Here is a 14,968-nt window from a genome sequence, read left to right as displayed (position 1 = left end):
GGGTAGTCACTGATGAAGGTGGGCGACAAAGTTTTGAAGCCTAGATGTGAGAACACAGAGACAAGTTCACAACCATTTATAAGATACACATGTGACATGCACATTTCCATCACTTGAACATTCACTTTAGTGGCCTTACACTGAAGGCCTTACAGGAAGTAGAGAAACAAAGTTCTGTTGGAATTACTATGTGTTATTTCATTTGTTGGGGAACAGAAGGCTAAGTGGAAGGTGGCGTTTTAGGAGAAATATATAACTGACTTTCCGTACCACCAGAAGGTGTTTGGGCAGATTAAAAAGGGAACTAGCGCTTCCTTAGAGGACTGTCCCGTGACATTTTCCACCTGCTTTTCTGCCTCTTGTCCTGTACTTTTGGCATTTCTTCTGCTCTTAAGAGTCAGTGAGTCAACAGTGTGTTTTTAGCATGCCCTGTGTGCACAGAAGTGGACTCCGACTCAGCAAGAATATAAAACTACCATGGGCCAGACCTGTGCCAGCCTTTTCTGCCAGCCAGGGAATCGGGGGCAGGGCAGTGTGGAAGAACAGAGTATAGAGAATAAAATTATATGTAAATGTATATGTGTGTGTGTGTGTGTGCGCGCGTGTGCGTGTGTGTATAAAATTCATTTTAAGTCTCATAATCACTCAAGGGTATTTTTTTTAACTGGGCAATTTTACCAGTGCCCCCGCTTGTACGTTCTGATAATTTCCTAAATGGAAGCCTGATAGAAGTTAATCTTTTAATGCCTCATAAGTAAAAAAGCAAATCATAGAAATGATATGGCTCGAAGGGATCCCAGAGATCTAAAGTGTTTCATGGAATATTAATGTCCTTGATTTCTTAATAGGTGTTTTGGATATGGGCCCCATGGTCAAATAAAATTTGGGAATGCTGGGTTCAAGTTAAACAGGTATTTTTCCTGCGGAACTTCACGGAGTCTTTCATATGCTAATGTGCTTTGTGAATCTCCAAGAGGGTGGATAAAGTCTGAAGTGTTTCAAGATTTATTTTACCCCACATTCTCTTTTTGAGAAATGCTGGTCTAGGTGAGCCAGCTAGTGTAGTCTCTACGTGATGATAGCAGCTGACACCTTTCTAAGAGCAAGGAAATCCCAAGGGGAAGGAAGGATATATCGGTTGCCCCTGTTTCATGCCAAGAATTCTCAGTGAGAGGCCTTTCCCTGGAGGCTCAGAGAAGCCTGGAAGGCATCTGTAGGCGAACAGGGCCCACTTCATTGTGACCCACGCTATAGAGAAGCTCTGAACTCAGCACAGAAGGATGACCAGCCCCTTAGAATCAGGAAAATGTATTTATCCCTGACCTAGCGCACTGAGGACACATGAAGTGGGGAGGGGACTGTCTTAGCTGTAGCTCCAAAGCTAGTCTGAGTCCCTTTCCCTAAGCAAACTAGTTGTGTGCGTTTAGGTTGGGAAAAGCACTGGTTCAAGAAGACATTAAACTGATGCACTTTCAGAGGTGTCAGTGTGAAAAGGCGTATCATGAAACTCCAAGAATGGGATAGAGCATGCAGGATTTTAAAAAGTTACTTGACTATGAAACGTTTATGCAGCATTTGGGAGGCACTTGTGTTACAAGGAAAACCCTTTGGGAAACACTGATCTAATCCGACCTTCTCATTTTACCAGTGAGCAACTCTGGGCAGGCATTTCTTACCTGTGGAGCCCTCTCAGGTTCCTTTTCTCCATCACCGTGACACATTTGTTGGAATTAACTTGATCAAAATTGGGGGCAGCTTTGAAGAGATTTCTTTAGTTCATAAGCCCTTTTTGTATGTTTCAAGGGCAAGTTACTCTGTATACCTTGAGTTTCCATTGTCAAAAGCCACAGATTAATTCAACCAAACTTTATATAATATTACCTTTGCCCAAAGATGTTGACGTACAGTGCTGGTCTACAAAGATATAAAATGTAGTTCTTAGTATATAAGACATTGATAATAATGACAAATACTATATAGACGGCAATAATATGAATATCGAACATTTATTGAATGCCCTTCTGTTTGTCGGGCACTGTACTGATATATTTTCATCCTCCCAACAATTTATGAGGTCGGGGTTATAATATTCCCCATTTCACAATGATGATGCTGAGGTGAGGAGAGGGTAAGGAACTATTCCAAGGCCACATACAGCTGGAGGAGAGAAGACATATAGAAAGGTGTAGCAGCACATGAAACACTCCTTATGAGTGGTACAAAGTGCTATGTGAATTCAGAAAACAGAAAAATAATTTTCAAAAGACTTTATCAGCGAAAGTGTCAATTATGTGGTGGTCAGTTACGGTTTGTTTGCCCATCTCTCCTGCCTTTGGGGACCAGCACCCCCTGACTTTGGAGGAACTTTGTCCCTTTCACTGTGGGGTTCCTGCTTTGTGGTTGGTTGTGTTGCCTCAAACTGGACCAGAGTCTTTGGGAATTTGGGTATTAGAACCAAGGGAAGAGACTTTCCTTTTGGCTGGTAAAGCTGTAAAATCTTATCTGAGATGTGCCTGACTTGTCCTCAGCCCTGGGGAAGGAGCTGGGCTGTGGTAGGAGAGAATGATGGTGATGTCAAGAGAGAGGCAGGTCCTAGAAGTGCAGAGATGGAGTCCTGGAGACCTTCTGGTTATGTCTGAGGCTTGGAGGCTGCATCCTTTTCTTCTTGTCTGGGACAGAGGACTTACCACCCTCTCCTGGGAATGATACTGTCCTTCCTTGCAAAATGAAATGTGATTAGAAAGTGGTTAAAAAAATCCCCCATCATAGAGATGTGCACAGGTCCTTAGAAGTGTTGACATTCTATTTGGTGCTAAGAGAAGGCTCCCTCAACCATAAAGTCAGGAACTTTACAGGGGAATGGAGAGAGTAGAGGCAAAACAACAACAACAACACACACACACACAACCTTCACTGTTGAAGAGAAAAGCTAGAGTCTCAATAGGATTCAGTTGATGACTTCACACTTTAATGACATTAATAAAAAGGGGAGGGGCCACATAAGAATTTGTACTGAATGTAGGTGCCATCTTGGCCACTTCCTTCAACCTCACAGAAAGCCTCCTTTTTCTCATCTGTAAAATGGGAATGATATGAATGCCATTACTACTTCTTTTAGTTGTTTTGAGCCTCCAAAGAGAAAACAGATGCAAAGCCTTTTGTCAGCTGCAAAACAACATATAAGTGTGAGCTGTTATTCACAGTCATCTTACTATGATCAAACACTTTATAATCCTGCAGCAAATCCAGCTTAGTCCCAGGAAGTGGACAATATTTGGAGGAGGAGAAGAAGCAGGAGATTTCAGTGACTTTAGTGGGTGCAAAAATGCTTTGAGGGTGAAAGGAGATAGAAGCAAAAATGAGAATTGTTTCTTCCCTTTTGGGGCTTTATCCTTTTTGCCTGTTGATTTTCTATGGGGAATTTCTTGATTTGGGATTTTTGGTGGGCTTTATGGAGAGAAGGCAGCACATCTCTGACCACCAGCCCCCTCCCCACCCCACCCCCAGATGCCAGAAAGCTTGTGAAAGGAGCAAGCCCAGTTCCTGGTACCCTGTCCTTGTTTAATTTGGGTTTGTTCATTCATTCCTGGTAGGACCTTACAAAGGGCTTTACCCTCCTCCTAGTGAAAGCGATGAATCCTGGTAAGAGCTCCGCAGTGTGGACACGTACAGTGTGGGACAGCCTGTTTCTAAGCAGGAGCTGGGCCAGGGAGGGTGAAAGGGCAAGAAGAATAAGGAAATACGCGTCCACGCATCTGTGTTGCTGCTGTTGTGACCACCACAACAAACAAGCAAAAAAAAAAAAAAGTTTTCTTCCTGAGAAGTGTGCTGCCTTCAGAGAGCCTGGGGAAAAGTGTGGATGGCTGGGTGGATCCTGCTGGATTGAAGGGCCTGACAGTATGTGATTCCCTGCAACAAATGGTAGTGGTGGGGTGTGTGTACACACGCAGACACACTCGCAGCGCCCAGCCTCCAATTTCAGCGCTGGCAGAAGATAACAATTCTCAGCTCGCTCTTCCAGGGTTATTTTTGGCTGGGGCTGTTCTCTGATGGCAAAAGGTTTCAGCCCCCTCCCAACTCCACCCCTGTCCTTGTTCAAAAGAGAAACTGGTGCTTGTAAACCGCTCACTCCCTGGGAGGCCGGGAGGCAGGGCTGCGGGTTGGAGGGGAGAGGGGCCGCGGGTACGGGGAGAGGACCCCCAAGCCTGGTCAAGTTCTCACCACCCCTTCCCCGGCTGTTTTCTAGCGGAGGGTGTGCTGGGGGAGACGCGATCACCGGGGAAGGCTCGGGCTAGGCGCGCGAGGAGGCGTCCCCGGGATCGGGGTAGTTGGCACTGGGAAGGGGCTTTTGGGACACCCCGAAAGTGAGTCCAGCTGGGAGAAGAAGCTGCGGGCACGTCGGGCGCTCCGGCCGGAGAGGAAGTTGGGCGGGTGCGAACTTTTCTTGGAAGGTAGAGGCCAAACTCTGCGGGGGCAGCTAGGGGCCGCGCGCAGAGGGAGGAGCGGTCGGCGCGGCAGGAGGGTGGTGCAGATGGCCGCGGCCAACGGGGTGAGTGACATGCCGCCCCTCGCGTCCGCAGTCCCCCTCCTCACCCTGCCTTCTCCGCCGGCCCGCCCCAGGCCCAGCCGAGACCCCCACCCTGCTCCCGGGCTCGGCCGCTCCCCCAGGTCCCCTCCGCCCGCGTCCCGCCACCGCAGCTCCCCGCAGCCTCCCCGGCGCACCCGGGACGCCCGGGCTGTGTCGCGCCCGCCGCTCCGAAAGGCCTTAAGGGTTGCTCGCCCTTCTTTGAGCCCAGCCGGGCATCCCGACCGACCTGCCACATCGCCCTGAACTCTCTCTGGACTCTGACCATGTCCTGCACCTGCTCGCTGTTCTCGACTTTCTCTTCCCCAACCCTTTAAAAATATTTGCTCTGACCGTTTTCACTACCCTCCCGCTACCAATATATTGATAGTTGTCCCCCTCCCCACCCCACTTCTGTATCCCATTTGCAGTCTTCTTCTACTCCACATCTTGGCTCTGCCAAATTTAACAGTAGTGTGGGCTCCGAAGACACACACACACACACACACACACCAGTGTTGGTTACTGACATATTTAGCAAGCGTGGACCCTGAAGGTTTTTAATATCATTGGTTCATGGAGTTATATTTCATAATTGATTTGATTAGGGAAAGGATGGGCCGGGAATCAGTGTGAACCTATACAGACTGGGCTCTCGGTTCCGGGGAGGCAAATCTCTAAATGGTCAGAAATGAGATTTGCAATGCTTTTCTTGAAGCAATTCCCAACTTCTCTCCAAGATGCCCTTTGGCAGTTGACAACATTTCATGCCTCTTCTCCCCTGCAGTTTTCATCCTCCTTTCCCGCACCACTTAAGTAGTCTTCTTTTGCAATGTGAATTCTCAGACCTTGAGTTTTTCTCTTTCTCCTTCCTTTCTCCCTATCCTACAACTAGACGCACCTTTTGACATATCCCCATACCCTGATTTTCTCCTTTCCAAAGCCAGCAGCGTCTCAAGAGGGATACTGACTTCAAGGGTCCCTGAATTCTCTGTGGGAAACATTGTCTAAAAGAGGAACTTAAAGCCTTGTTAGTGCAGTCAGATCCACACACATAGAACTTCCCTTTAAGTGAAACCTCTGCAGATGTATAAGTGAGTGTGAACATTTAAAAAAGAGAAACTAAACAATGATCTGGCTTTTGAATTCCCTCCTTCCCTCCTTTCCAACCCTATCCTTTTTAATTTTCTCATTTCTTGCTTAAAAAGACAACTTTGGGGTTGTCCATGCTTCACATTTGTCTACTCTAACTCCCCCTTCTCAGTGTTTCTGGAACAGGGAAAGAGGATATTTTTTTTTTACTAACCAAAAAGCAGTTGGGTGAAACAGGGCCTGGCTGGGGTGAGGGTGAGCTGGGTGGTGGGACTGTGATCTCCAGCCCCAGCAGATGCTGCTGCTGGAGGTATAAGACTTGTATTTCTCTCTGGCTCCTCACTTGGGATTGATGAAAGTTGGCCTGAATCAGGGATTTGGAGAGAGGTTAACAAATGGTCTTTTACTCTTGTCTGACAAAGCCGTTCCCACGGAATGATGGAGAATAATGAGCCTTGGGAGAGCTGTGGCAGCTTTCATACTCCTTCCTGGGCCAGGTTTTCCAAGGAGTGAGAAAAACATGGCCTGTCCAATATTTATTGCGGGTCAGGAAAGTTTTGGAGTTACAGTTGTTGATTTGCATGGACGCGTTATTATTATGCTTTATTATTTCTTGGCACACTTTACCCTAAGGACTCTTCAATCTCTTAACTTCAGTGGGTCTTCTCTGTAAACACATTTCATTGACTTTAAGAGTGGAGTTTATTTTAGGAGATAGTTAGCATACGTTAATATATACCTAAAATAGAGTCAAATTTAATCTACCAGTTGTTATGAAGGACAGAAAGACAAAGTAAAGTCCACACAGAAGCACCGTCTTTTATTTTTATATATTTATTATTATTATTATTTTCTGCACGCGGGCCTCTCACTGATGTGGCCTCTCCCGCTGCGGAGCACAGGCTCCGGACGCGCAGGCTGACGGGCCCAGCCGCTCCGCGGCGTGTGGGATCCTTCCGGACCGGGGCACGAACCCGTGTCCCCTGCATCGGCAGGCAGACTCTCAAACACTGCACCACCAGGGAAGCCCGCAGTGTCTTTTAAATAATCTGAAAGTATTAATTCTAAGATGGACGGGCATGGGGGAAAGGGATGGTTGACTCTTGTAACGATTTCAAACAGCTAGTTTTCACCAGTCTTTTCCTCATTTTGTTCAGCTTCGTGGGAGCTTTTGCTAAAGCAAAGTGAATAATCAGAAGGCTGACTTCAGGAGAGAGGCGGTTTAAAAGGGACCACAGTAAGCAAAATTGGTCTTGCATGATTGCAAATGGATGGAGATGCACTTGCCTCCTGACTTGGCCTGCTGATTATACTCAGGAATGGGGAACTTCAATTCCAAATGCTTTGGCCTTTTTTTGATTTCCCATTGGATATTCATAGTAAAAAAAAAAAAAAAGAAAATAGTAGAAGATAGAATTTATTCTCTTTGAACTGACTTGAATATGACCAGGTGGGCTGCATTCTCTCTCTCTGAAAAACCTTGGTTTTGATTGAAAAAGTTAATTTTACAAAGCAGTTTTTCTATAAAAAATGGTTGTTGCTCTTCGCTTATGAAATTGCTGGAGGAAAACAGAAGTTTGGAATTTCTAAAACAATAAACTACACTATTAATATTTTAATATCTCATAAAGTTTGAAATAGATTCCTACACAAATACCTGTACAATTGGAGATTTTAAAAAATTTTCTCATAAAGTTATGAAACTTTCAAGCTTTCAGAAAAGTGTAGAGAATAGATTAACGACATCCATATGCCCTTGTCCTAGATTGTTGACATTTTTCTATGTTTGATTCATCTTTTCGAGGGGCTAAAGTATATTAAAATATATTAAAGAACATGACATTTTACCCTAAGTTCTTCAGTATGGATCTCTAAAAAAGAAGAACATTTTCCTTGATAGTGACAGTATCATTAACATCCCAAACAAAATAAAAAATTATTTCTTTACATTATTTATGACCCAGTCCACATTCAGATTTCCTCAATTATTCCGAAATGTCTTTTATACCTAATTTGTTCAGGCTTGTTTCTTCTAATCAAGGAACACACATTACATTTGTCTTAAGTCTCTTTTAACCTAGAAAGTACCTCCCTTTTTATTTTTATTTTGTTAACGAAATTGACTTGTTGCCGAGACTAGGTCGGTTGGTTTTTCTATAGAATGTCTCCTCCACCTCCTTTCTGGAATTTTCTGATTACTTCTTTATGGTGTCATTTAACTTTTCACTCTATTCCCTGTGTGTGTGTGTGAACCAGAAATCAGTCTAAAGGCTTAATTAGAGTCAGGTTCGGTATTTTTTTATAAGATTATTTCATAGGTGATGGTGTGTATTCAGTTGCATAATACAAGGAAACATAGTCTCTGATTGTTCCATCATCCGTGATGCTGGGATAATTATAGAGCTATGGTGGTATGGTCCATTATTTTCCCCTTTGGGACTAGCAGTAGGCTGTGGGGTGCACTTTGTACCATGTGAATATTCAGTTCCTTATCAATTTTTACCCAATTGTTTTAGCATCCATTAATGATACTGGCTTGAGTTGATTATTTCATTAGGGGTTTCAAAATGATGATTTTCAAATTCTCTAATTCCATCTATATGTTTTAGTTGGCATTTTTCTATAAACTGCGTATTTTCCTCACTACTAGGCTATTTGATTATTCTGTAATATAGGTCCTTCTGGAAAGACAGAATGTGTGTTTATTTCTCTCTCTTTTTTAATTACCAATTTTCAGAGTAAGAATTTGGTGAAATAGCCACCTCCATTGATGACACATGAATTTTGTTTTGTTTTGCTTTCACTTTTTCGAATATCACTATGGACTCCTGGATTTTTATATAATCAATTTGAATAGATTATTGAAGAATGAAAAGAAACTACCTTTTTTTTTTTAGTAGTTTCTATGGGGCTATGTGGATTTATCTAAGAAATCCCAGAAGTATTTTAATCCCCTTTTGAAGTTACAAACAATGTCATGCTATATAGAGCAACAAACAAACAAACAACAAAAAACTAAGTATATGAAGTAAATAGTGTCATTTAAATGAATTGAGATCAGACTTAGTTTGAAACTAATTGATTTTTTTATCCTATTTCTATTTCCATCTGCTTTAGATCCTCCTCAGGGGTTTAGATCCTCTGTGTATCAATTTATTCTAATGTCTTAAAGAACTGAAAAGCCAAATGCATCATAATGGCTACAGGAATGCCTTTGCCCTTCTCTGGGTAGATCCATTTGCAGCTAAGGGCATCTGTCTTTCTTCCTCCTCTTTGTAAAAATCTTCTTTTTTAGTCCTAAACTACCTTTAATATTGGACAGGTGACAGAACTGTATCTGCCTGAAGTTGTTTCTGACTTTTTCTAAAGTCTTCTTTTTCTGAGATGACATTGTATATTGGCACTGTCTAACAGAACTTATTGTGATGATGGGAATGTTCTGTAATCTCTACTGTCCTAGCCAACTAGGACACTTGACTGTTGAATACTTGAAATGTAGCTGATGCTGCTGAAGAACTGAATTTTACATTTTATTTAATTTTAATTAATTAAGATTGAAACTTAGATAGCCACAAGTGCTTAGTCGGTACCCTACTGGACAGCACAGTTCTATAATTTAACATTTAAAATGTGTGTGTGTGTGAGTGTGTGTGTGTGTGTGTGTGTGTGTGTGTGTGTGTTTAATGGAGCCAGACTGTTACAATCAAAAGCAACTATCGGTTAAATAAAGGGAGGTCGACAAATACTACAAGTACATAATTGGCAAACCCAAACCAGATTTCTTCATACAATAACCACACTCTCTTTTGACTTTAGCCCAGGAGGCAATGAGGTATGGTAGAAACAGCACTGTGTCAGCAGCTGGAGGGCTTGCCTTATTTTCCTAGCTCTGACATACCAGTTGCAGTGCAAATGCTTTAGCCTCTTGACATACCAAGAAACCACTTGTTTTCTCATCTATAAATTGGGTATGATAGCATCTCTGAATTATCCTGAGAATCAAATGAAGCACTGCATATGAAAGCATTTGGTAACATCCTCAGCACTAAGAACTGCAGGGGAGTATTACTACGGTCAACTGAATACATCTCAGATAATAATGATTTGACTGCATGTATGGACTAACCTAGAGCTCTGTAACAAGTTTTAGCCAAGAGAAAATCCATTTGCCAGTTAGCCATGCACTGTACTGGCCATATGATGATCAGCATTGATGATAATAATGTTGGCCTACAGTGCAGCTTACAGGATTCAAGAGCTCCTCAATGGCTTGTGAAATCTTTTAGAGGTAGCAAATGAAGTGAAATGATATGAGGAATGCTAGATCAGTGAGGGGCTTGGGCGTGCCTTCCGGATAGATGCTGGCACAGGTTGTATTTGATTCCAGCAGGTCATAAAGACGTGTCTGTTTCCAAAGAATGAGAATACACTTGCCTTGGCATTTATGAGAACTATCTGGGCAACAAATTTTGGTTTGGTCCCAAAGACAAGGAACATATATTTGGAAGAGAAGCAGAGTGGGATATGGTGGTGGGTGGCCAGTAGTGATGAAAGAAGAAGGAAGCAAGAGAGGGAAACGTACTTAACACTAAGGCTTCTTTCCTGGAATGGATCTGGAAATTTGGGCATGGCTAGCTCCAGGTCCTATCTCTAGAAGGCAAAAGAAGTGGGTGGTGATTGCTCTGTATTTTCTATGGGTGTTCACAACAGAATAGGTGAATGGAATGGGCTACTATGGCCCAGATGTTAGGAAGGGCTGGTTTGTAATATATTAGGAAACCCTAAAGAGCCTCCCATAACTTTATCTTGCTTCCCTTCCCAAATCCTCATCCCCTGAATTGTGGAGATGGAAAATCTATTATCTGAGCAAATAGCAAATTTTAGGGAGCCCTTGGTTCCACCCTTCTCCTTGTTTGGGTCTGTTCATTCTTGACTCTTTTAGCCTCAAGTCCTCATTCACTTTTTTATGAGGAAGTAAAAGGAGTGGGAGAGGTTTTGAGAACAGCTGGGCCCTCCCAGTTGCTGGGGTGGGTTATTTTAAGCTTTGTTTAATGTGTCCAGAGACCCAGATGGCATTTTTAACTAAGCTGCTTTATTAAATCTTGTGATAAAGTATAATGATGTTTATTGAAAAGACAGATACCCATCAGCAACATTATGTCTGAAACTTGCCCTAAGAATTTTTTATAAAACATCTGTTCCCTTTGTGAACTCTGGAAGTTTCCTAGTTTCTGTACAGCCTTGAGGAATAGAAGTTGGAACCTATTTGGGGGGAATCTCAGGAGAGGTATTGGCTTTACCAACCTTACCGTTCATCTTTTGGGCTCTGGCCACTCTTCTGTTAGACAACAGTGACATGAATGGACACTGTAATAGGATTATTTGGGAATAATAGGCAGCAGGAAAAAAAAAAAGGTCTGAATTTCCCAGGGATTTTTAAATTGAAGGTAAAAGGCTAGGGCTGCAATGTCCTTTGTTAGCCTACAGCCTTGACAGCTAATTGCAAACACTCAAGATTTGGCCAGTATGCTTTTACTGTTTATACTTGCATAGCCAAAGGGAAAGTTTTCGGTTCTTTCATCTGACTTGACTCGAATTACTTATGAATAAGAGGATATCTGGGATATACACAAGACTTGTTAAAATCCACATTTTCTGAGTCTTTCAATACCTTTCATCTCCTACATTGTTAGTGACGTCAAATTTTGGAGTAATGCCTGTATTTGTTTGAAGAAAAAAAATTTTTAGGAACACTGAATCCCCAAAGAAATTCTTTTTCTTGGCATAAAGTCACAGACAATTTTCTTTCCCTTTCCAAGTCTCTACTAATAGATGCTTTGTACAAATAGAATACTTACTGCCTTTCTATTGTTTTCCTCTAATAAGAGTCCGGTTTGGTAGCTAGGGATATGTAGTTTTATATTAGACATTTATAATAAAAAATAGAAAAGAATTTGAAATCATAGGACCAGAGTTTATCCTGCTTGACAAAAGACCTCACAGAATACTAGGAGGAGAGTTTTACAGCAGATGGTTAATATCTACAATATATGAAAAGCTTTCCCAAATCAATAAGAAAATTCAAACAGTTTAAAAGAAATATTGTCAACAGCAACCACAAATGCATGAAAAAGTGATCAGCCTCATTAGTAACCAAAGAAATACAAATAAAAACAATCCATTAATTTGAAAAAAACAGAAAATACTCAGAGCTGGCATAGGTGTTGGAAAATTGTCATGTTTGTACACTGTTGGTGGAAGTTAAATTGATACAACTTTTTGATCAGGCAATTTGGCAGTATGTATCTAAATTAATAGAGTACTTGTCCAATAATCTAAGAATCCTTTACTCTAAGAACATATCCTGTAAATTTTCTAATACAAATGTGGAAACATTTATGTACAAGAATACTCACTGCAGCATTTTGCTAAAGAAAAACTTGGAGGGACTTCCCTGGTGGTCCAGTGGTTAAGACTTCACGCTTCCAATGCAGGTGGGTTCAATCCCTGGTCTGGGGAACTAAGATCCCACATGCTGCTCAGCTCGGGCCACCCCCCTCCCAAAAAAAATCCGGGCCCCCCCCCCCCCAAAAAAAAAAAAAAAAACTTAAAAAAACAAAACAGCTTTATTAAAAAAAAAACTTGGAAACAATTTATATGTTCAGCAGTAGAGAACAGGTACATAATTTATGACACAACCACACTAGGAATGCATTAATATCCATAAATGAAGGAGGTGGATCTATATGTGACATGAGAAAGATGTGGATGATAGTTTGTTAAAGTGAAACAAAGCAATTAGTAGAGGGTCATGTGTAGCATGATCCCACTTTTGTGTATATAATTAGGCATAGAAAATAGGGTTGGAGGAACATAGTCCAGACAGTTAGCAGTGAATATATCTGGGGTATGTGGGTGTGTTTGGTGGGGGAGGGGAATCCTTTCCCTTTCTACTCATATACTTCTCTTTATTAAGTAATTACACACGTATATATGCCTTGCTTTCATAATTAAACACATCACTAGAGAGTAGTTAAGAAAAAAAGGAGAAGCTCTGAATTTGAATCATTATACTATCATTTGCAACGTGTATGACTGTGGGGAAGTCACCTGTTTTCTGGGGTTTGTTTCCTCGTTTAAAAAAATGGGCACTGTCGTAATACTTGCCTCCCACATCTTCCAGGGGTTTGGGGAGGATTGAATGAGGTAATGGATTATTGTCAATTATTTTATTGATTCATATAGCACCACTATTACCAAACTGTTTTTCTCTGATTAAAATAAAAGGACATGTGCATATATGCTTTTTATTCTCAGTAGCCTTACTGATCGAAGGCGCCCGTCGATGAGGTGATCACAGTTGCTTTAGTAAGACTTTCGGCATTTCTGCAGGCTGCTGGCTAAGGCTTGGGTGGCGACTGCTGAAGTCATGATACTCTCCCCTCTCCCAGCATGAACGCTCACACACACACACACACACACACACACTCACTCACTCATGCACACACAAACACACATGTGTGCACACCCTGTCACGGTACTTGAGGTGGCAGCAGCTGCTCTGGCGTAGACTTTAGCTCAACGTAAAGGACTTCTTTTTGCATGGTCTGTGCATTATTTCCTATTATGGATCAGCTGAGTCAAAGCCATGCTTTTCAATCTTAAACCTTTCTGAGGCTCAGGCTACGTTAGGAGCAGACCCACCCTTCTATACCTGCTCCACTGCCCCAACTGAGGCCAGATCTTAGTCTGCTCATTTCATGCGGATTTTCAAGCCTAATGGACTGGGCCATGTGAGGGATTACTGAGAGGAACAGACGAAGCAGAGGCTAAGAGACTCCACGCTCATCTGCTGAGTAGTCTGAAAATGCATAGCTGCAAGCTCTAGCGATGCTTTAAAGCATTTTGTCAGGATGTTTGTCAGGGTGCCTGTTCCTACAGCCCTGCTGAATGTTTGGTTAGGAGGCATAATCTTTTTTTGGACAGGATCTCCCAAATGTAAAGTGACAGATGCTAACGTGGAATATAATACAGAAGACCTAGCTTTGCTGTCATAAATAACAGTAAATTGTTTAATCTTGCTGAGTTGTAAATCTGTGATTGCCAGAGGTCTTTAGTTCACTGGAACATAGTATAAGGGTTGGTGGCATTTAGCAAATGGACAGTAATTATTTCCCAACCAGACAGATATTGGTCTGATGGAATTTATTTGAAGATCGGCATATATGTATTTTAATTGACTGTGACAACTACTCAGGGAAAAACACATAGCTATAAAGAGAGACTGAGATTTTTCCGGGAAAAAATACACACACACATATATAGAGGAATATGTATATGAATCTCTATATATGTATTCTATCTATAAAAGAGCCAAAGATAGTCAGTTTTTTCTTTTGGGATTTTATATGTGTGTGTGTGTGTGTGTGTGTGTGTGTGTGTGTGTATACTGTCTACTTATAAAGGTCCCAGATGGAAAGTGTTCTTAAGCATTTAGATAGTTTATCAAATAGCATATGTGTGTGCACATGTGCCCAGGACACCCCCTCCCCGAAGATACATCTTCTTCCCTGGATATATTCAGAAAGAGAGTAGAGCAGAGTCCCAGGTGACAGAAGTATCTGAAGACAGCATAGAGTTGAAGGAGGTGACTAAATGTTCCCAAATGACCTATGTTTCTACGATAATAAATAGAACTTGTGCTGGAGTTGGATGGACCAATAGTAAGAAATATAAGTAGTATAAATCCTGCATTCCAGGCAGGATCTTGTACGGACAGCTCTCTGCTGTGAGCTCAGTAACGTGGGTAAGTTAGCAGTCTGGCATGGGACATACCAGTGGACGGTGCAAGTCAGAGGCATAAATAGGGCAATGAAAAGAGGAAGATCCGGGCCAAGACGAGGATACAGACATGAGGTCCTGTCACTAATCACCATGGACTTCAGCAGTTTCTTAATGAGCAGTTCTGGTGGTTAAAGAAGAAAGAAGACATTGCACTTACGTAGGTGTGTTACAACTAATTTTCTGTTTAATTGGTGGCAAGCTACTTTGAGTTAAATTTATTCCATAGGATGGGTTTAGTCCTCAAACATTTTTAGTTTCGCATATAAAAACTTAGGTAAAAGAACACTTTTATATTGGTCAGTAAACCATGGTACATTTAAATAATGGAAGACTATACAGCCACTAAAATCATGTTGTGAAAAAATAGTCAGTGACAGAGAAAGATAGACTCCACGGAAGGGGTAGATATGTTAAGTGAAAGATGTAGACTACATGACAATCCCTTTTGTAAAAATATAAATATGTAAA

At 41.8% G+C, this 14,968-nt stretch overlaps 1 protein-coding gene across 1 annotated transcript in view; it reads left to right on the top strand.

The window, feature by feature from the left end:
* Positions 1-4,528: 4,528 nt before the first annotated feature.
* PGM5 (phosphoglucomutase 5) overlaps positions 4,529-14,968 on the top strand; it is a 181,656-nt gene continuing 171,216 nt past the window's right edge. Inside the window, exon 1 of the mRNA XM_024734323.1 lies at positions 4,529-4,549. Within this exon, the coding sequence (XP_024590091.1) occupies positions 4,532-4,549 (18 nt within the window). The 5' untranslated portion in view covers positions 4,529-4,531. The remainder of the gene's footprint in view (positions 4,550-14,968) is intronic.

Source organism: Neophocaena asiaeorientalis, unplaced genomic scaffold (assembly GCF_003031525.2).
Source record: "Neophocaena asiaeorientalis asiaeorientalis breed wild unplaced genomic scaffold, Neophocaena_asiaeorientalis_V1.1 scaffold256, whole genome shotgun sequence".
Taxonomy (NCBI): Eukaryota; Metazoa; Chordata; class Mammalia; order Artiodactyla; family Phocoenidae; genus Neophocaena; species Neophocaena asiaeorientalis.
Note: the sequence above shows the minus strand (reverse complement) of the source record. Positions and strands in the feature narration are given on the sequence as shown.